This window comes from Callithrix jacchus, chromosome 20 (genome assembly GCF_049354715.1).
Source record: "Callithrix jacchus isolate 240 chromosome 20, calJac240_pri, whole genome shotgun sequence".
Lineage (NCBI taxonomy): Eukaryota > Metazoa > Chordata > Mammalia > Primates > Cebidae > Callithrix > Callithrix jacchus.
Genome location: NC_133521.1, coordinates 42,740,697 through 42,762,652, shown reverse-complemented (window position 1 = coordinate 42,762,652; position 21,956 = coordinate 42,740,697). Strand labels below are relative to the sequence as shown.

General features: G+C 56.0%; 1 protein-coding gene across 23 annotated transcripts in view; it reads right to left on the bottom strand.

The window, feature by feature from the left end:
• Positions 1-269: 269 nt before the first annotated feature.
• Positions 270-21,956, bottom strand: part of KIAA0513 (KIAA0513 ortholog) — a 62,981-nt gene continuing 41,294 nt past the window's right edge. For 8 of the 23 annotated variants that reach the window (XM_078357893.1, XM_078357891.1, XM_078357896.1 and 5 more), the window contains 10 exons: positions 21,867-21,940; positions 18,332-18,402; positions 16,717-16,924; positions 15,872-15,912; positions 15,509-15,587; positions 12,878-12,955; positions 11,547-11,690; positions 8,060-8,140; positions 7,625-7,719; positions 270-6,056 (listed from right to left, as the gene is read on the bottom strand). In XM_078357893.1, the coding sequence (XP_078214019.1) occupies positions 6,007-6,056; positions 7,625-7,719; positions 8,060-8,140; positions 11,547-11,690; positions 12,878-12,955; positions 15,509-15,587; positions 15,872-15,912; positions 16,717-16,924; positions 18,332-18,402; positions 21,867-21,940 (921 nt within the window). In that variant the 3' untranslated portion in view covers positions 270-6,006. The remainder of the gene's footprint in view (positions 6,057-7,624; positions 7,720-8,059; positions 8,141-11,546; positions 11,691-12,877; positions 12,956-15,508; positions 15,588-15,871; positions 15,913-16,716; positions 16,925-18,331; positions 18,403-21,866; positions 21,941-21,956) is intronic. The other 15 variants (XM_078357899.1, XM_035282261.3, XM_078357900.1 and 12 more) reach the window with 2 other exon arrangements.

Sequence of the window (21,956 nt, the reverse complement as noted above, 5' to 3'; positions counted from 1 at the left end):
ACTAAAAATACAGAATTAGCCAGGCATGGTGGCACATGCCTGTAATCCCAGCTACTCAGAAGGCTGAGGCAGGAGAATTGCTTGAACCCGGGAGGTGGAGGTTGCGGTGAGCCAAGATCGCACCATTGCACTCCAGCCTGGGTAACGAGCGAAACTCCGTCTCAAAAACAAAAGAGAAAGAAAAAATGGTTTTCTTCTGAAAGGCTGCGATGTTACTGAGATTACAGATCCTGTAGAACGTCCCCACGGATGTTATTAAAGAGTTACTATGTTTTTAAAAGAGTTTATTTCAGTTTCCACCTTCTGATCACTTAAGGTGTGACATATATACATATTTTTTTCTTCACAGCAAACACCCTTGATTTTAGCGCTGTTTTGAGATCTTCACCCTTGAAACTTTCTCAACCTCAAAACAGTTTGTAGAACATCACTGAGTGGGGCACAAAACTGCAGAAATGGAAGAGATAAGATACTGGTGTCACTGCACTCCACTTGGGGGCTACCAACAAGGCAATGTCTGGATGTGACCACGGCGAGTCTAGGAAAGAGAAAGCAGAGGGTGCGCACGTGGGAGATGCCACCGATAGTCCCGACGGGCTGCCAGGTCCACGGCGCAGGTCAATCGTGTTGTGATGCATTTACACGTTTTAAGGGATCCATGTGTGTTGTTGAGTTTCTAGCATTTCCTAGTGTTGACATGCTTGCCTTATCTTTCTCCGAGTGTCCACCCAGAAGAGCCTAAGCGACAGCCCCAGGTTCGCCGGAGACCGCATGAGCTCCTCCCTGCAGCTGAACCCATGTGGAGCTGAACTCTGTCTCTCACTGGGAGATCTGGAATCCACGCCTTAGGGCTGCACCTCCCTGTGGGCATGCCTCCTCCCCCACCTCTATTTCATGGAGAAACCATCTGGGATCAAGCACGGAGCGGGTACAGCCGCCCAGTTCTAGTCAATGCACAGTTCTAGTCAATTACCGACAGGCATCCTCCTTTCAGTTAAAGTGCAAAGTCCCTTAGAGCGCAGCTCAAGGGAGCTCCAGGCTACAGCGGGCTCAGGCTCTGACTGTTTTGTCAGGTCCCAGAGTCCACAGATAAAGTGGGGAGCTAGGTTCTTCCCAAATCGCACATTGTCCTGTGGGAGGGGTGTAGAAGGGAACTCGGGATGAACAAAACCAGCCCATCCTTGCTCCCAGTGGACATGGTGAGTTTTTCCCTTTCCAACAGTAACTAAGAAACCCTGTGCCCACCCTCAGTCCCTGTGGAGCACTGTCCCATTGAAATCCTTTGGCCACATGCGTCCCCAGGTGCAGCTGAGGCAAGGCTGCGCTCCCACTGGCTCTCACTCATTGCACTCTGTAGGCTAAACCCAATCCCTTGCCAGCACCAGGAGGCGGGGCTCCCCCGGCAGCACCCATTCTTGTGAACCTGTTGGTCACATGATTGATTCTGTCCCCTTCCTGGAGAGTATGTGACACCCAAGCCCATGGACGCATGGGGGACTGAGGTGCAGAAGGCAGGCTCCCTGAGAGCCTGTGTGGAAGGTGGCTTTGCGGCCAGTATTGGCCACAGGAGAACATTCTGGACGTGGGTCTTCCATTGGGTGTTTCAGGCACCAACACATTCCTGCTCCTGGCCTGCGGAGGGTCCTGGGGTGTGTGGCCCGTGTGGCTCCAGGAAGCCCTGCTCTGTCTTTAGCCTTAGCCCGTGCGAGCCAAGCAGGGTGCAGCTGGCATCCGACCGCCCTTTCCTGCGGGACACAGCTGGGAACTTTTGAAGCAAAACCTATCTCCAAGAATCATCGACGTGAATACACGATTTATAGGACAAGGGAGTGAAACGGCCTTGTCCTAAGAAAAATGGTTCAGCAGAAGTGAATGGCTCACCGGGACTGGAAACGGGACAGGGAAAAGAGTGAGAACGATCCTTGAGAGAGAACCTGGCAGCTCTGCCTTGTGGCTGCGGAAACTGGGGAGACCAGCCTCAGAACACCTGCCCACCAGGTCCAGAGGGGCTCTCCCTCTCCTCTCTCTGAGGCTGGGGCTGGGCCATTGCCACCCTGTGAGCATCCTTTCCTCTGTGACAAGGGACTCTCTAATTTGTTAAAGTCCCCTTTCTCAAGCTCCACCCTGTTCTTGGAAACATATTGGGCTTCCTGGTTGTGCTGTGGTCTGGTTTTAGGTGATTCAGTAACAAAGCTGATCTAATCACACAGGCCCACCTGCCTCCTTCCTAATTAAAAAGCCAACAGAGGCCGGCACAGGGGCTCGCGCCTGTAATCCCAGCACTTCAGGAGGCTGAGGCGGGCGGATCACCTGAGGTCAGGAGTTCGAGACCAGGCTGACCAACATGGAGAAACCCCGTCTCTACTAAAAATACGAAATTACCCAGGTGTGGTGGCGCATGTCTGTATTCCCAGCTACTCGGGAGGCTGTGGCAGAACTGCTTGAACCCGGGAGGCAGAGGAGTCAAGATTGTATCACTGGAGTGAAACTCCATCTCAAAAAAAAAAAAAAAAAAAAATAGCCAACTCATTGTGGGAGCCAGGAAGGTCAGGCCTGCAGCTTACAGCCCCGGTTCCAGCTAAGGAACCCCAGTTAGACTGAAACCTCTCACAGACTCTTCATGGTGTGAAGCTGCATTCCTCAGGTCAGGGGTCTGGAATAGCAGTGCTCCCGAGTGATACGGTAACCCATGCAGAACAGCCCAGGAAAAGATGAATCTCACAGCTCTAGCCTTCTTTCCTCATAACTGAACCCCACGGCGTTACTGGGCTTGGAGGAGGGAATGAGAGGCCCGTTTGATTTTAACTCACAGGAGGAGAGGAGGAGGAGGATCAGCGGTGTCTGTGATTCCCACACTAGGCCTCAGTGCTGGTTCTAAACCTCACATGTGTTCCTTGCATTAACCTGAACATTCGGATTTTGATTTGGGTACAGGCTCAGAAACCAGACCCTCCCTCTAGCCCGTTTTTGGAAATGTCAGAGCTCTCTGGCCCACTTTTCTTTCGGCAATAGGAAAAGCATAGCATCGACCCCAGTTCAGTTACAGATACCTGATGACATCAGAATTCAGTCCTCTGGCCTCTGGTTGAACGCGCGTGTGCACAGTACATGCAGGCAGCAGGTGCAATCTATGCACGGGGTCCCTCTTAAACACCTGTTAGTGTTGCTAACATTGTAACCAAGGCTAAAAACATACAGTGCCTCATCTCAACACGTCCTGTTTTCAAAGCAGGGAGCTTTGCATTTGAGCAAGTGGTGTGCATTTTGGTTCACTAGGATTCACACAGCCCTCGAGGTTGGGGGGCAGAGTGCCTGCAATGCCCCTGTAGGCGACAGCCCTTCGTGCTCCTGGCTTTGGGCACTCTGCCCGCTGGGACTGGGAACCTCTCCCAAGGAATCACCTGACACTTCCTGAGTTTACAGAGGGCCATCAGAGCTCCTACACCAGGTGGCCCTGGGTGTGCCACCTTCCCATGCAGGGACCTTTGAGCCACGTGGCTGGGTCTGCCTGTTCCACACCAGAGCCCAGCTCATGCCTGCTCTGCTCAGGCCCTGGGGGAAGAGAGGAAACCTGATGGCAGGCAGTCAGCCCTGTCCCAGGCACACTGGGCCTCCTCCAGGAGACCCCGGCCAGAGCCACAGTCGGCAGGAGACCGGAGGCTGCCTCCCGAGTCCGATTGCTCTGCTCACAGCATGGGAGGCTGTCTCTTGGGTGGCGTCCTGTGTGGGGGAGTACAGAGGGGACCCTTCCCTGTCAGCCTTCCTCCAACTCTGAGCAGCTAGATCTGTAAGAACAGGTAGTGAGGGGGAAAGACAAAACAGAACCCTTTCCTCTCCCCGAAATGGCTATTTCAAGAGGTCTATGTAGACAAAAAAGTGTGGAGATCATTTTCAAAGTTAAAGTGCTTGGGAAAAAGCCCGAAGAAGTCAGCGCCGCTTTCCTTGCAGAGGCTGTGCACGCGCTCCAGCACCCCCAGGAGAGCCTCGAAATCAGTCTACCCAGAAACCAAACAAATCAAAACTTCCATATAAAAATCCTATCCTCACAGTGCAAGTCTTAGCCCATTTCAGCTAACGTGAATCATAAAGACCAAGAACGCCGACGATGAGACGGCTGAAGGGAGCGCCCGACGGTCAGCCCTGAGTGTGGCTTGAGTTTCACCGGGGCAGGGAGGAGGGTGCATGCCCTGGAACCATGGCTGGACACGGTGGGAGGCGTGTAGTATCTGCAGTTGGCATCAGAGCAATGGGCATCCACACAGCCCTCTCTCTGGTGTTTCTCTGAATGGATTTGCTGGCGAGGCGGCCGTCAGGGCCCAACCATGGGAGGGGGCAGCCCAGCCGGCACAAGCCCCCGCCCCTGCCCAGCACATGGCTACGCTCCGGCCAGCAGCATCACTAGGCTGAAATCGCTCACATGCCATGCAGTCAAGGGCCTGAGCCCCAGCTCCCCGGTTCTGGAGACTGGCAGCATGGGGCCCAAATGCATCAGATGACACCACGTTTCCAGTAATGCCCCAGACACACGTCTGTGATGCAACCAATCTGTGCTTGTCTCTGGAACATTATGGGGAGCATTCCCCAGAGGAAAACCTTCCAAGCAGTGGCCAGGTGACTCTCAGACGCTTCTGTGGTGCTGACAGACAAGACGGGACTTATGTGACCCAATGTCAGAGGAGGTAGCCAGGAAGGACAGGAGGGGAGGATGGCAGGTGGAGGGAGAGCCCCAAGGGCCTATTTCACAGTCAGTGACCACAGCGGTGACGGGCAAAAGGCAGGGAACCCCAGGCAGGCTGGCAGCATCCACGCATGGGGAACAGGAGGCTCTGGAGCCAGCCTGCAGTTGCTGGGAGTCAGGCCCCGGGCCCACAGGCTGGCCTGCAGTGTGTGGTACAGACCCACAGAAGAGAAGGGGCATGGCTCCCAGGCAGCAGGTGTAGGGTGTATCTGCAGAGGCTGGAGGAAGGAGCTACAAAGCTCTGGTGGGAAGAAAAAGCGCCTTCAGGAGCCCCTGGGGGCAGGGACACAATGCTCAGCACTTGGAGGCGGAGTTCGTGCCACTGGCTTGCCCTGCGTGTCGTTGCCCAGAACGAGTCTCTCCAGCAGCTGTGACTCCCGACTCAGACTTTCCTGCCTTGTCTGGAATAAAGAGCAGCACTGTTTGCCTTTAGAAAGGGGCGTTGTCTAGCAGCTATTAAAGAAGCTTCTTTCCTGCACTTCTTGTGTGGGACACACGGCACAACGCTGGTCATGACTGTGTGGGACACACGGCACAATGCTGCTTCATGACCGGAGAGCCTTCTCTGCTTCAGAAGGGAGCTGTCGGCCAGGCGGGCGCATTTCACATGGTTTGCGTGGTCTGCTGCAGACACCTCGGCACTGCTGTGACTGACAGACACACAGATCCCAGGCCGTCTGCAGGGCACACACACATCCCTCTGGTGGTGCCAGGTCTTGCTCTAGCCAGTCAAGAGCGTCCTCTACACCGCACCTGCCCTCTCCCTGAAACAGGCATTTCCTCCTCAAGGTTGGAGAGGGCCGGACGGGAGCCCTGTTGCAGGAACATGGCCCAGGGCCACCCACTGTGAGCAGCAGTGCCAGTCCTCTGCCACTGGAGGGCTGCAGCCCCCCCCCCCCCGCTAACCTGCCTGTGTCCCTTGCCCGCCCCTACCCTCACCAGTCCTTGGCCCTCAATGGCCCATGGCGTCCTTCCCCTCCTCCCTCTTGGTCTCTTCTCACAAGCCTGGCACTCGGAGTACAGCTGGTCACCTCAGCTTTAGCCGTGTGCCCCAAGGGACACTTGGCACATGGATGGGGGGCACAGACACAGGCAGAGGAGAGGAGGGAGGAGCAGTGGATTCTTCTAACCGCTAGTTCTAGGGCAGCGGGAGCGGCTCTGGGTGCTGCTGGTTTCATGCAGGTCATCGGGTGGGGTGGCAGCCGGGCGTCAGGCCCGGGAGAACAGCACGTGGCCTCGGTCCTCCTGCAGAGTGCAACCTCTGGAGCCTACTCGGTGGCCATTTGCTCAATGTGGTCACTAAGTAGCTTGTATTGCTCTGGAAGAGAAAATGATGTGATTTCTCAGATGAAGGATGGTGACAGGGACAGGTATGTCCTGCTCTTGTCACTCAGGCAGGGACAAATCAGTGCCTCCCTGGGAGCAGGGCTGCGACTTCCAAACCACACTGCAATCCTCAGGCCACACTGCTTGTGTGCTTCAGGGCCGGGCTGTGCCATGAGGGCACGGTGCATACACAGCCTCTTGACCAGCATGCCACCTGTCGGGCACAGCAGGTGCCTGGAAGGGGCCCTTAGAACTGGGAATGTACATTCTTAGGAAAATGGTATCATGGGGTGCAACCCCTGCAGCCTGTGAAAGGCACAGGGCGATCAGTCTAGCCAGCCTGGGGACCAGGGGACACACATCCTCCTCTGCCCTTTGCTAGTGAGGTGGGGCCGCTGGCAACATTTTCAGATGGTCCAGTAGCCACTGGCACTGTCACACCTCCTGTGGCCACTCCACCGCAGATCCCTTGAATTACATGGAGAAGGGGATTCCCTAAGGAATACATGTCAATCCGTATCCACGCCTGAGCGTGAGGCCTTTTCCATGAAGAGGAAGCAGTGCTTGTGGCAGATGGGGTGGCACACAGGGACCGGCCCCGCACAGGAGGGCACCAGTGTTGCAGAAGCTCGCTGCTGTTATGGAGGCCAGAGATTCCAGAGAAACCTCAAAACTCCCTCCCCACCTCCCCTGCCCCTCGATACTTGTCATGGCAGTGAGGTCTGAGAAAGAAAAGGAAGCCACGTGGCCGCCGTTCAGCAGGGAGCAACTCGGGGTTGGAGTCTGGCTCCCTGCAAGCTCTGGGCCCAGGTGCTGTGTCCCCCTCCTTTGCCCCGACTGTGAACACCAAGGCTGTAGCCCCAACCCCGGCAATCCCATCTAGTAGAAATGGATTCCAAATGGAATGAGAGGTGTCCTGTGTGTGTGTCTGCACAGACCAGGGAGACAGGAGGGCCGACCGCCCAGAGAGCTCAGCAGCACATTCCTGATGGCCACACGACATACCTCCTGGCAGTGCAGAAGCACCAGCGGGCACAGCCCTGCCTCCGGACCCCAGCCCTGCCTCCGGACCCAGCCCTGCCTCCCGACCCAGCCCTGCCTCCCGACCCAGCCCTGCCTCCGGACCCCAGCCCTGCCTCCGGACCCAGCCCTGCCTCCCGACCCAGCCCTGCCTCCCGACCCAGCCCTGCCTCCGGACCCCAGCCCTGCCTCCCGACCCAGCCCTGCCTCCCGACCCAGCCCTGCCTCCCGACCCAGCCCTGCCCTGCCTCCGGACCCCAGCCCTGCCTCCGGACCCAGCCCTGCCTCCCGACCCAGCCCTGCCCTGCCTCCGGACCCCAGCCCTGCCTCCGGACCCAGCCCTGCCTCCGGACCCAGCCCTGCCTCCCGACCCAGCCCTGCCTCCGGACCCAGCCCTGCCTCCGGACCCCAGCCCTGCCTCCGGACCCAGCCCTGCCTCCCGACCCAGCCCTGCCTCCGGACCCAGCCCTGCCTCCCGACCCAGCCCTGCCTCCCGACCCAGCCCTGCTCGCCTCCCGCCAGCGGCCTGCGCAGACGCACCTTCGTCCAGGTTGCCAATCACAGCCTGCTTCTTCAGGAAGTCATTGCACAGCTTCTTGTTCAGGCCGAAGGCGAGCATGTTGTGCGTGAACGTGCTGCAGGAGAAACCCCCTGAGCATTACCCACCAGCCTCCCGGGAAAAGGGCCGGGGAACTGGGCCCTTGTCTCTGGGACGCTCAGCATGGCCTGCCTGGAATCATTGGCAAAAATTGAAATGCACTGCTGCTTAATTAGGCACCAGCGACTCAGTGCGGCACTACCAGGGGTCGTGTAGGAGGCGGATTAATTACGAGCTGGCATGGAAGCCACGTGTGATGAACCGAACACCTCATAGCAGGCTGCCATCGCACCCCAGGGCATGACATCGGGAGGGACAGCTCACAGGGCAGGCCCTCCCCCTGGCTCCCCTTCCCCTTTCCCACTTCCAGCCCTTACCCCAGCTGCCCAAAGGTGATGTTCTCGTTGAACCGGAGGCTGTCGTCACGCTCCTCCTGGGTCATGTGGCACCACTTCTCCCTGCAAGCACAGGAGGTGACAGGAGCAGGGCTCACATGGTGCTGTCCTTGCCCCGGCTCCTCACCCTTCTCTGACCCGAGGGTGCTGGCAGCACCATGCACGGCCCCCCAGGGGGAAAAGGGGGGTACCCTCCACTGGACAGCTATGTGCTGGGCCTTTCCACAGGCCTGCCGGGACCCTGACACCGCGCTTGGGGACCCTAACATTCACCTTACTCTTCACAAGATAGAGATGTGGAAACTAAAGTGCTCTTTACGCCCCAAAGGCGCAGAGGACCAGGTCTACCCAGGCGTTCTGCAGGCAGTGAGGCCGGCCCCAGGGCTTCACTATGGTTGGAAAGTAGGGTCTGGGCCCATCCCAGGGGAAGAAATCTCCAGAAAGGGAGGGGACCTGCAGGTCTTAGTGGCCCAGGGGACGTTCTCAGACTCACGCCTGTGTCTCCTGGGGCCAGCTGTGGATGGCAGCTGTGACAGAGGCCGAGGGTGCTGAGGGCCACACTGTCCCCTGTCTGCAGAGTGCTGTGCCCTGCTCTGCTGCAGTTTCTCCATGATGGCTTTCTCGAGGCCCTCAACTCCCTCTCTAGTCCACTCCCTAACTGACAGAGCAGACCCCCACTCTTCCTGCCGGCTTGACTGTGGCCCTGTGTGCCGAGGCCCATGGCAAAGGGAGCACCCAGCCGTGAGAACAGTGCTGAGAACCCAATGACACAGCACTGGCCGAGGTCTGCGTGAGCTTCAGGAGCCGGCAGGGACCCTGCCGCGTTCTCTGCACAGGGCCTGGGGTGGGAGGGTGTTCTGAGCGTTCACGGCCACAGGCTTAGAGGGAGCGCTGCTAATCCTTCACCTTCCGGGCAGGACAAGGGGGATCCCCACCTCTTCCCCACCCCTCACTGCCACAGAGCCTTTCTGTGTTGCCAGCTCCTTCCTGCCCCTCCCTCCAGGGCCTGTGGCCTCCCTGACCCTTACACAGCTCCCTGGACACCACGTCCATCTGAGAAGCTACCTGCAGGAGCAGCTGCAAACGTGGAGTCATTAATTTGAGCCCATTTCCCCCTAAGAAGAAAACTGGATGAATGAGTGACTAAAATAAAGTTGAGAGGAAGATCAAAGGGAAGAGGATGGTGTGAGGGGTGAGAGGCTGGGGCCACGGAGAAGCCGGAGGGAGAGAAATGAAACAAAGGAACATGAACTCCTGGCTCCTCCCCACCCGCCCGGCCCACGAGACGTCACTGGCGCTGCTGCAGCTTAGCAGGGGTCACCGGACATCGGGGCATGATGGGGGTGACTAACAAAGGTCACTCCCGGCCTCCTCATGCCGATGGCAGGGTGCCCTTGAATATACTTTCAGGTGCCCCCAGAGTCTGTCCCATTTCCTTCCTACTGTCTTTCCCCCGAAGAGCCGCCCTGAGGACTGTGCAGACACACAAACCCCTCACCACTCCCAGGCCTGCTGTGTAGCTGGGCAGTTCGGGCCCTGCACAGCCCCGGACCACACGGGAACGGCGCCCTTGGAGTTGTGGAGCACAGCAGCCCTGACCCCTCCTCTTCCTGAGCCAGGTGAGGAGACGATTCTTCTTGCCACGGTGAGGATGAAAACTGGGACATTTAACCTGATGTCTGAAGAAAGTGACTAACGCCTGTCATCCCAGCACTTTGGGAGGTCGAGGTGGGCAGATCACCTGAGGTCAGGAGTTCAGGACCAGCCTGGCCAACATGGCAAAACCCCATCTCTACCAAAAATACAAAATTAGCTGGGTGTGGTGGCACATGCCTGTAATGCCAGCTACTCGGGAGGCTGAGGCAGGAGAATTGCTTGAACCCAGGAGGCGGAGGTTTCGGTGAGCCGAGATCGCGCCATTGCACTCCAGCCTGGGTAACGAGAGCAAAACTCCATGTCGAAGGAAAAAAAAAATGAGCCAGTGGTGGTGGCAAGTGCCTGTGATCCCAGGACTCAGGAGGCTGAGGCAGGAGAATCACTTGCACCTGGGAGGTGGAGGTTGTGGTCCGCTACGATAGCACCACTGCACTCCAGCCTGGACAACAGAACAAGGCTCCATCTCAAGTTCAATTTCCAGTACTGGTCAAGCTCTTGACACTGCACGGGGAGCTGAACATGTCTCCGCTGCCATGGTGGGAATCTGGACAGGACTGACTGCCTGCTGAAGGGGAAAGTTTCTGAAACGGAGAAACGTCTGCCTCTGTGGACAGAGAGGATGATAATGGCACCTTGCTGTCATCAGAGGTTACCAAAAAAGAGATGTCACGTTGGAGGCCTGAGGTTGCTGGGAACCTGGAGGCAACCTCGACCCCTGCCCCCTGCCACCTGCCACCTGCTTCAACCTCAAAGCAATACTCTGCCTTCTTCTGGGGAAGGCCCAGGGGTCCTCAGAGATGAGGAGCTGGTGCAAAGCTCTGTGTGGTCAAAGCTGATCTGCCCTGGTGAGAAGGCCCAGGAGGCCACGGTCCCCTCAGGTGCGCTCAGGACAGGCCACACCTCCCCCGCAGCGCTGGCCAGCTCTCAAGAGGATGCTGGGATGCTCCCAGACCTCCTCGGGCCAGGGCTTTGAGGCTGACTGGCTCTGGAAGTCTGGTTAATCACACGGTCACCCAGAGAGTCTGTGAAAACCCAGAGGCTTTGTTCATGAAAGGAGGTGTTTGTTAGGCCTGAGCATTCCCTTGAAAGCTATAACAAGTCTGCACAAGAAACTCGAGTGCTACCGACAGTAAATGCTACAGACGTGTCACTGACTAGAGGAGGCAGCCTCATGAATCCTCCACGGAAAGACATCGAATCTGGGACTTTGTTTGAAGAGGCAGATCAGCAGCTCTAAAAACACATCACAAAGGATTCTAGCCAACTGAAAGGTAAACAGGGAGAGTCAGACCCCTCTGTGGGCTGGCAGGAGACAGCCACGTTCTAGGATTTCCTTGGGGACCCCTCGCACCCACATCTCCAAGTGGCTGGAAAAGTGGGAGTGCTGTCTTTCTTCCGTGCCTCCCTCAACCTAGCAGCCCCAACACACCGGACAGTGGGTGGTGTTGAAAACAGGACAGGCTCTGCACCCCACCCACAGCTTCCCAGATGAACCGAGACCCACTTCTCCAGCCTGCACAGTGAGGCCAAGGGCAAGGCTGCCAGGCCTGTTCAGAAGGGGCCAGAGTGGCTGGTGGAGAGCACAGCTGGCTCAGAACCGGAGCCGGCTTTACCCAACGTTGCCGCCTCCGCCCCTCTGAGCTCACGCTGTCGCCAGGGCGTCTCCAGGTGTCACATTTGTTTTCTGACTATTTTGGAGTGCTGTGGCCTCAGGAGGCTCCCACCTGCCCAGTTCTGGGACGTGTCGCCAGCCTGCCCTAGCGCTGGCCTCACCTCCCCAGGGCCGCCCTCCCCGCTGGCCGCCAGGCTGCACCTGCGTCTGGACTGTGCCCGCTGCAGCAGCTCAGCACGGTGCACAGCCCCGACGCTGCATGGCCTTCGCAGGAGCCCGCACTGTAAAATGGAACAGTCACGTGGACACACACACCTCTTCTCCTCCTCCTCTCCAGCATCCCCTCTGGAGCGGCAGCAGAAACAGGTAAACAAAGGAACATGTCAAAGTCATGCAAGATATGTGGATGGTCAAAAGAGAACAAGCAGAGAAGGAGGGTTATTACAGGCAGAAACGGAGCGGGACAGAGAGAGACAGGATATTCGAAATAAATTCACTTCCTGGAAGTCTGAGAGCTAAAGAGGAACGCCCACCCGCCCAGAGGCATCTAAGCATTTCCCTCGTTCTGCTGTCCTGGTAGAGCGGGGTCTCTCTCGAGGGTCCTCAGGCAGTCTCAGTGTCTTTCCCTCTCCACCAGCCCCTCTGCCTCCCCAGGAAATGTGGCCATGGCAGAATGCTCTGGGCCCCCCGCCCCCAGTACGGTTTTAGCTGCCCCCAGAGATAAGAATTTCTCTTGAGACACTCCAAGTGCTGGTAGACGAGAAACTTCACCCCAACAGCAGCCATCTGCTCACCCTCCCAACAAGGGTTGAGAGTAGGGGGTCTCTCTGGGGTTACAGAGGGAGGGATGTGCTTTATTAACAAGGAGACCAGTGCCCTGAGAGGTTCAGAGACTTTAGTCCTGCGACTGGAAGGGGCTCTCGCAGGGGCTGCTGTCCCTCGCTGTCACATCACTGCACGCGGTGGATGGCACCTTTCCTTGCTATGGCCAGAGAGAGAACGCAGCATCGCCCCCAGGGAGTGGGTGCCAGCCCTCCCCCCCACCGCCAAGTGTGAGGTGGCCTCCGCGAAGCCAGGAAGGTCTCGTCAGGCTGCAGACCACGAGGTGAGCTGTGAGCGGCAACTGCATTCCCCAGGCGAGCTCTCAAGGGCACAGTCTTGGGGGCTGGCCAGCCCTTCCTCCCAGGACTGCTCTAAGGGTTGGTCCCCAGGGTGCTGATTTTGTACAGCAAACAGCAGGGTGGGCCTGGGAGGGGAGGTCCTGGTGTCTAACTCAGTGGGAGGTTGCATTTTTAGGAGGGTCAGGCCAAGTCATGCCAGAGCCCCAGGACAGAAAGCGCTCATGCAAGCTGAGCACCCCCCATGAAGCTGTGAGCCCTCAGGCGGCTTGCAGGGCACCAGGGCCACGGGGGTGAAGGAAAAACAGACAGGTCCACTCAGCTCTCTTCGGCTCTCCTCTTCCAAAACCGGGAAATAAAGCCACTCCCTGGTCCTTTTTCCTGAGGCCAAATGGGGCCACACTTTGCTCCTACCTGGTGGTGGGAGATCGCTTTGTCCTCTCACAATGGACAGCGTCAAAAAAGGCTGCGTTCCAGAACCTCAGCGTGTGCCTGCAAGACAGAGACCCGCGTCAGCCCTTCCCAGGGGAGGTGGGAGGACCCGGGCCGTGGGCCTTGAGGGATAAGCAAGGGCTGTGTCTCAACCTGTCTGAGCTTCTGAAGTCTCAGAGGTAGGGCTGAGAAGGAAACACTGAGCATGTGACGTGTCTCCCTGGGGCTCCTGGCTGCAGCTGTGCAGCTCTCTCAGGGAAGACGGCGCAAGTGGGAGGGAAAGCTTTATGACCCTGGCTGCAGGAGGGAGCCGGCGGCCAGAGCCCGAGCCACCATCTGTAGGACACAGGAGTGGGACGTTTTCTTCTTCTGCCCTTCCCGTTGGGACTCCCAAGACGAGGCAGAGGGCTGGGAAGATGTACTTTTCTACGATGGGGTCTAGTAACATAAATGGGAACCCAGCAGGGACACACCACATGCCGAGCAAACTAACGTTCAGAGGGACACTTGGGCACTTGAGGAAAAACATTCTTTTTTTTTTTCCTTTTTAAGACGGAGTTTTGCTCTTATTGCCCAGGCTGGAGTGCAGCGGCGCAAATCTTGGCTCACTGCAATCTCCGTTTCATCTGTTCAACCAATTCTCCTGCCTCAGCCTCCTGAGTAGCTGGGATTACAGGCACCTGCCACCATGCCTGGCTAATTTTGTATTTTTAGTAGAGACGGAGTTTCACCATGTTGGCGAGGCTGGTCTGAACTCCTGATCTCAAGTGATCTGCCTGCCGTGGCCTTCCAAAGTGCTGGGATTACGGGCAGGAGCCACAGCGCCGAGCAGAAAAATTCTTAAAGCACATCAGGGGTTGGCAAATTATGGTATGTAGGCTGAAGCGGGCCAGCGGCCTGTCTCTGTAAATAAAGTTTTATTGGAACAAGCCAGGCTCATTCATTTATGCAACATCTCTGGTGGTGTTCACGCTACAGCAGCATCGTGGGGTAGCTGCAGCAGAGACCATCTGGCCTGCAAAGTCTAACATATTTATTATCTGGCCCTTCACAAGAAAGTTTGCCAAGTGACAATGAAGAGACAGCAACGAAGTCAGGGACAGAGGAGCTGAGCTTAAACTCCAGGCGGCAGGACACAGCAGGCCAGCTTCTCCCCTCTCTCTGCTTCCACAGGGACCAGGTCCAGCCTCCTCAATGGCCTTCCTGACGACCCCAGCCCTGCCCTCTGCCCTCTGGGTCCCCGCAGCACTGCCTGCCCAAGGTCCTCACATAGCCCGTGCTAGGTTACCAGCAAAATGCAGCACAGCCGACTGTGATCCTCAGGGCAGGGAGGGCGTGTCTGACACTGATTCCAGGTGCTAGCAAAGCTCCCTAAAAGATGGCGAGGAGGCTTCAGAGAGACTAAAGCAGTGTGACGATCGTCTGCAGAGCTGGGCCATATGCCAGGGCGGGCAAGATTTCCCCTGCAACAAGTCTCACACTTCAACCGCAACCTTCATTCGTTTACATGTATGTAATAGCTTAATTAGGATATAATTCATATGCCATGAAATTCACCCTCTAGGCTGCGCGTGGTGGCTCACGCCTGTAATCCCAGCCCTTTGAAAAGCTGAGGCAGGTGGATGGATCACGAGGTCAAGAGATTGAGACCAGCCTGGCCAACATGGTGAAATCCCGTCTCTACTAGAAAATACAAAAAATTAGCTGGGCGTGATGGCCCACGCCTGTAGTCCTAGCTACTCGGGAGGCTGAGGCAGGAGGATGGCTTGAACCTGGGAAGCAGAGGCTGCAGTGAACTGAGATGACTCCACTGTACTCCAGTCTGGTGAGAGTGGGATTCCGTCTCAAAAAAAACAAAAACAAATTCACTCTCTAAAATATTCACAGAGTTGTGCGGCCACCACCATTTCCACAACATTCCCTCACCCCATAAAGCCCATCCCCATCAGCAGCCACTTCCGGCTCCCACTCCCTGCCCTCTGCCCTGGCAGTCAGCCATCTGCTCTGTCTCTAGGAATGTGGCTGTTCTGGACACTGCACAGGAATGGCACAACGCAAGGGCTTCTGTGTCCGGCTTCTTCCACTGAGCTTCACGACGCTTCCCAGGTCTATCCGCGTTGCAGCGTGGAGCAGCACGGCATTCCTTTTCAGGGCTGGGTAATATTCCATGCAATGCATGGACCACATTCCGTTTACCCATTCATCAGCGGACAGCCATGAAGACTGTTCCCACTTTGGGGCCGTAATAAACGACACCGCTGCAGTCTTTTGTGGACAAGGTTTTGTGAGGAAACACGTTTTTGTTTCTCCTGGGCGATTCCCAGGGGTGGAGCTGCCAGGTTACAGAGGAACTCTGTGTTTTACCATTAAAGGAAGTGCCAGGCTGTCTTCCACAGCGGCCACTGCATTTACATTCCCACCAGCCGTACAGGACACCTCCAATTCCTCCATATCCTAAACAACACCCGTGAGTGTTCATCTTTTTATTCTGCCACTCTGGGGGTATGAGAATTCTGCCATTCTGGTGGGGACGAAGGCAGCTAGAAGTGATCCCGGGGAGTGACTGCTGGCCCCATAAGTAAGGGTGACGGGAAGTGGTGGGCTCGGCCTTACCAGATGGGCTGCTGCTTCAGGTGTGTGTACAGGTAGATCTTCTCCCCCTTCTTTTCGTCGTCGGGGCTGTACACAGTCACTGCGGGAGGAGAGAGTAAGGCTGAATGCAACTCTGGCTGCGCACCTGCTGTCGGCAGTCCCCAGGCGACAGCCTCCCGGCAGCCAGTTTCTACTGAGGTCACAGAGACACGGGTGGAAATTCTACCATGGCTTTTCTGTAATGATGCTATTTCCGTAATGATGCTATTTCCACCTGGCAACGAGGACGTCTTCTGAGAGAACGCCCGGAGGCCGTGCGCCTGCATGTATGCTGGCTGAAGGGCGTGGGCCGGGCATCTCCCCCTGCTGCCTGGGCAGACTCACCAGCCCTGGGCCGCTTCTCCTGGGGTTTGTTCTCGTCTTCCCTGAGGGAGAGAAGGCACCACAATAACACATGTGACTCACACCACACTTTCTCAAATCACTCTTCTGGATCCCTCAGGTGGGACTGGTGCATTTAACACAGCCTGCGCTCAAAAGCTTTTTATGAAATCCAGGCTCTATTGGTCAACTGCCAATGTTTCAAAATTGAGGAAATGTGGCATTGAGGTTTCCTTATGTCATTTTCTTTGAATCCAAAGCTGAATGGGGCAGAGGAGGAGGCCAAGACCAAGGCACCTGGCTGCCGCCCAACCGTGGGTGGGAACAGGGGACCCCAGGGGCTTGCTCTGGCTGCCACAGCCCTCCTCCCTGTGGAAGTTGTAGCTTCTGTGTGCCTACTTCTGATGTGCCCGTCCCCAAAGGGGTTCCTGGAGTGCCTGCCAGAGCCCTGCTCTCCTGGGGACAGTATTTTTCCTCCTGCAACTCAAGACTGTGTTCCACAAGCACGCACTCTTGGTCCAGCCAGGGGATGGAGGCAACAGACAGGACAGAGGGGACAAGGGATGGAGGGGACAGAGGGGAGGGGCTGCAGTTCCCTCTGTGATCTGACAATCCCTTGGGCTCCTCATCAGTTTCAGGGAGTGTGGCCCCCAGGAACATCTCTGCATGTGGGTGGGGGCTCGGCTTTAGAGCACAGCAAGCGGTGGGGGTGGCGGCGGCTGGGCAGTGCTGTGCTCCTGGCAGTCTCTGGACCTCTCCCGCACCCTCCCTGACGCCCTTGCCTGAGCTCTGTGCCACCCTCTCCCCCAGTCCCCAGCAGGTGAGAGAAACCCCAAGGCCACACGTACTCATTCTTCCTGACCAGGGGCCCCTTCAGCTTGGTCTCCAGCCCCCCGAAGAAGCCCTTGACGTTCTCAGTCCTGGCCGAGGTGTTCTTCAGCAGGCGCTCGGCGATGTCCTTCTTCTCGGCCAGCCAGCTGTTTGCGGACTTCAGGTAGGAGTCAATGCTGCCCGCGGGCTTCTCCCGAGACTCTGGGGGCTGCAGCTGTGGTTTTCCTTGGACAAGAGAGGGAACAAGACAAGACCAGTGAGGCCAGGGTCTGCGCCTGCTAACTGTAGAGGTCCAGACGGAGGCCTGGGGACACAGGAGCCTCCCTCCTTAGCCCAGGACAGGGGTGGAACAGGCTCAGCCAGCCCAGGATGAGGAAGTGGGGGCCCTGCTCCCCATGAGCGCCCCCAGCACCTGCTGTGCACAGAGAAGCCACCAGGAACAGGGAGGGAGCAAGATGCAGGAGGGAACCAGACCCAGGTGGCAGGGTCTGCAGGGAGGCAAGGGCAGAGGCCTGACCACGCCAGCACCAGAGAGGCAGGAGCCAGCTGGGCACCGACCCTGGAATGGGAGTGTGGGGACAGCAGGAGGGGCCCTGGAGGAGGAGCCTGGGTAGCACCCAAACTCCCTTAGCCAGAGGATGGACATGAGGCCCTGATACCCCCACAGGATGGGACATCCCCACAGCTCCCAGGGCCCACCATAGGTCAAAGGCCCTCTGCAGACCCCGGCAGGGCGTCCTCACAAGCTCAAGCCGCTGTGCATAGCCCTGTCTCAGGAAGCAGCATCTACTCGTTATGTGTCTATCTGTTCTTTGAAAAGGAAGAGGTTGCACTGGGGGCTCCCGCCCCACCCGAAGCAGCTGACGAAGGGCCTGGCAGGAAGGGCCTGCCCACTGGGACACTGGCCGTGGTAGTCAGACCAACTGAACCGAAGGGTGCGGAGAGGATGGCTGTGGGGCGGGGAGGGGTCACAATCAACCCAAGAGCAAGCACGCAGGTCCCAAGAGAGGATAGCAAGGGGGGCTGGGACCCAGCACCTCCCTGCCCAGCTTCAGTCCAGGTGGAGGCTTCCAACGACCTTCCACTTAGGGTGACCTGAGTAAGTCCCGTTGCTGCAGCCCAGGGAGAGTCACACAGGAAGCCCCTGAGCTCCAACGCACCAGAAAGTTCCAACGCAATGAGGCGGAAGAGATGCCACAGCCTCGGCATCAACAACAGTCCGTACTCCTCATGCGCCATCTCCAGCCCAGCCCAGGAACCCTTTGAGCTTCAGATCCCAGACGGCTCCTCCCCGCTGCCCTCCAAAAACCGAGTGTGCCCTGTTTTGCTAAAATGTAAAACTGGGATCTTCACATCCAGCAGTCCCTGTCTCCACCACGCGACGTCCTGCCCCACGTTTCTTTCCTCATCGCCTCACAGCTCAGGAGTCTCCTTCGTATCCTGGGCTGTCAACCTCCCACCCTACACGATTCGGACATGCTTTCTCCTCCTCTTTTAGAAGTCTCACTCCTCCCTAACATCAGCTTCCTCTGTTCTCTGGAGGCCCCATAGCCTTTGCTCTTCATCATGAAGAAAGCTTCTTCTGACAGCACGATGGCAGCTGATGAGCCTCAGGGTGACCCCACGTCTTACCGATGTGGTAGTAGGTGAAGCACATGGTCATGAGGTTCTTGGCAGGCCCAAAGTCATCCATCTGATGGCACCTGAAACGAGAGGCAAGGCCCACAGCTGAAGCCCCCTCCACCTGTCTCTCCCTGCAAGTTGGCCAGACGCCAAGAGACACTTAATGCACGTGCCCCAATTATCCCTTCTCCAATGGAGAAGCCACAAAACTATCCCCGGGTTCCACTGGGAGAGCTGCCCACAGCACACGGCCCGGGACTGACTGTAGGAAGGAGTCTGTGGTCTGCCTGCCTGGCTTCTTTCACTGCAAAGGTGAAAGCCAAGGCCCAGGAAGCTCAGCTCAACACCCAGGAGCAGAGCCAGGAGGAGAAGCTGGGGTTTGAGTGTCAGTGCAAACCTGTGGCCCAGGCCACCCGGTGCTCCAGCACTCATCTTGGGGAGGAGGGTGAGGCAGGAGGTGGAGCCTCTCACTCAGCAGGTCTCGGTCTTGGGTGGGGCCATTCCTTTGGATTTCAGGCTTCTTTACTTTATCTGTGGTTTTTTTTTTTTTTTTTTTTTTTTTTTTGAGACAAAGTCTTGCTCTGTTGCCAGGCTGGAGTGCAGTGGTGTGATCTCAGCTCACTGCAACCTCCAACTCCCTGGTTCAAGTGATTCTTCTGCCTTGGCCTCCTGAGTAGCTGGGATTACAGGCATGTGCCACCACACCTGGCTAATATTGTATTTTTAATAGAGATGAGGTTTCTACATGTTGGTCAGGCTGGTCTTGAACTCCCGACCTCAGGTGATCCACCGATCTCTGACTCCCAAAGTGATGAGATTACAGGTGTGAGCTACTGCATCCGGCTGCTTCTCAGCCTTTCTATCCTGATCTGTTTCACACTTTTTTTTCCTGTTTAGGTTTTAACCTTGGACAACTATTACAAGTCAAAAGAAATTATCTAGACCGTGGTATTAAGGGCCATTTTATCTTTTTCCATAAAAAAACTAATCAACTAAACTAGTAATAAAACTGTAAAAGACTAAAAGTGAAAACTAAAGAAAACCCATATTGTCTAAATGTTAAAAGCGTTTCTGCTTCACTTTGTTCTGAAACTGTACACACATATATGTGCTCAGGGACCAAGTGATGGGAAGAAGTTTTGTGTTTTGGCAGGGTTAGGACTTCAACGCCCCCTCCCCAATTTTACGTACGTAAAACAAAAAACTCAAAGAAAAACGGAGAATTACTTTAGCCTAGTGCAAATTAAGAAAAAGAAAATGGGGATTTAGAATTATGCACATTCGGGGTTCATGAAAACACCTATGATGCAAAGGTTTGGAAACTGAGGTATCTTAACTGCATGAATGTTTCATAAAAGGCAATCTGGAGGGTCTGTTTCAAACCAGGGCCCTCCCGGCCAAAGGTGAGGGCTCACTCAGCCTCCTTCAGCCAAGGTTTCTGAGCCCCTCCCCTGGCCAGCTCTGAAGCCCAGACCCCAGAGGGGAAATGGGTCTCAGACTTGGGGGTATCCTGAGAAAGCAAGAAAAATAGGGATCTTCCTTTTGTTGGTCTTCTTCTTCCAGTATATGCCCAGGTTTAAAGGACAAGAAAGAAAGGGGAGAGACATGAAGATGCAGGAGAACTGGGACTCAAGAGAGCAGGCTGGGCGTGGGGCACACCTGCAATCCTAGCAATTCACAAGGCTCAGGAAGGAGGAGCCCTTGAGCCCAGGAGTTCGAGACCAGCCTGGGAAACATAGCGAGACCTCGTCTCTACTTAAAAAAATATATATACATACGTGTGTGTGTGTGTGTGTGTGTGTGTGTGTGTGTGTATGGAATATGGCCAGACATGGTGGCTCACTCCTATAACCCCAGCACTTTGGGAAGCTGAAGTAGGTGAATCACCTGAGGTCAGCAGTTCGGGACAAGCCTGGCCAACATAGTGAAACCCCATCTCTACTAAAGATACAAAAATTAGCTGGGCGTGGTGGCACATGCCTGTAGTCCCAGCTACTTGGAAGACTGAGGCAGGAAAATTGCTTGAACCCAGGAAGCGGAGGTTGCAGTGAGCTGAGATACCATTGCACTCCAGCCTGGGAGACAGAGTGAGATCCTGCTTCAAAGAAAAGATAAATTAAAAATTTGCCAGGTGTGGTGGAATGCACCTGTAGTCCTAGCTTATTTGGGAGGCTGAGATGGGTGGATCCCTCAAACCCGGGAGATTGAGGCTGTGGAGAGCTGTGATTGCACCACTGAACTCCAGCCTGGGTGACAGAGCAAAATTCTGTGTCAAAAAAAGAAAGGAAGAAAGAAAGAAAGGAAGAAAGGAAGAAACAAAGAAAGGAAGGAAGGAAGGAAGAAAGAAAGGAAGGAAGGAAGAAAGAAGGAAAGAAAGAAAGAAAGGAAAGGAAGAAAGAAAGACAGAAAGGAAGAAAGAAAGGAAGGAAGGAAGAAGGAAAGAAAGAAAGAAAGGAAGGAAGGAAGAAAGAAGGAAGGAAAGAAAGAAAGGAAGGAAGGAAGAAAGAAAGGAAGAAAGGAAGGAAGAAAGAAGGAAGGAAAGAAAGGAAGAAAGAAAGGAAGAAAGGAAGGAAGAAAGAAAGAAGGAAGGAAAGAGAAAGAAAGAAAGTGATTCAAGAGAGCAGCTCCCTTCTGGTTGGGAGACAGGGAAGTAAAGGAGGGAGATTTTTCAGGCTTGGAAGGACAAAAACACAGTGATGAGGGGAGCTGGTGATGGGAGGAGCCAGGACCAGGAGAGGGCGCGGGGTCCAAAGCAGGGGCTGCCTGGAGGCCTTCTGCAGGCAACAGGGATAGTGGGTTGCAGATATGCCCCCAGGCTCCCAGCCCCAGAATCTGCCTCTTGAGGCTCCAGGTTGGTCAGGCCACTGCCCAGTCTCCCCAAGGCCGAGAGGTATCCCCTCCATTTCATACTTTGGAGGCATGAAGCTGGTCTGGTGACCCCAGAGAGTCATGCTCCTGAGAAGGGGTCTGTGCATTATGGAGTCTGGGTCCCTAATCTCACAAGTAAGCAAGGTCAGAGATGGGATTTGGCCCCAAATCTCCAGCTGGTGGCCGTGCCCTTTCCACCACCCATCACTGCCTACCACGGGCTTCTGTGATCAAAGGCCCCAGCGGTGCCTCATCAGCACACGCAGGGAAGGCCACAGTCGTCCCAACGTATCATTGAGTGTTTATTTGCTCATGGGATGGGCGGTTATTGAGTCTGAAGTAATTCACAATAGGAACTGGAGAAAGTGCCAGATCTCCGGAGGGTAGGGCCCCAGTACATCATCATGACGTGGCTCTGAGGACCCGCACAGAGGATGCTCCTCACACCCAGCTGCAGTCCTCTCATTCTACTGCCGGCTAAGGACCGCCAGCCCCGCTCCCAGGAGATGCTGGTCACGACTGTGCCTTTTAGCTGATGCTGGGTATAGCAGAGCAATTACATCCTGATGACTACTGTGGATATGACTCACGGCCGGGTTGTGACATGGCTGGGCGGGGAGGGAGGGAGGAAAGGGAGCTTGCCAGGACAGAGGCTTTGAGCAATGGCCTTACTTACTCAAACAGCACCACTGCAAAAGACTGCACCAGGCGGTAGAAGGTTGCCTCGGAGACACACTTGGAGTTGCAGCGCTGTCCAGAAAGAGGC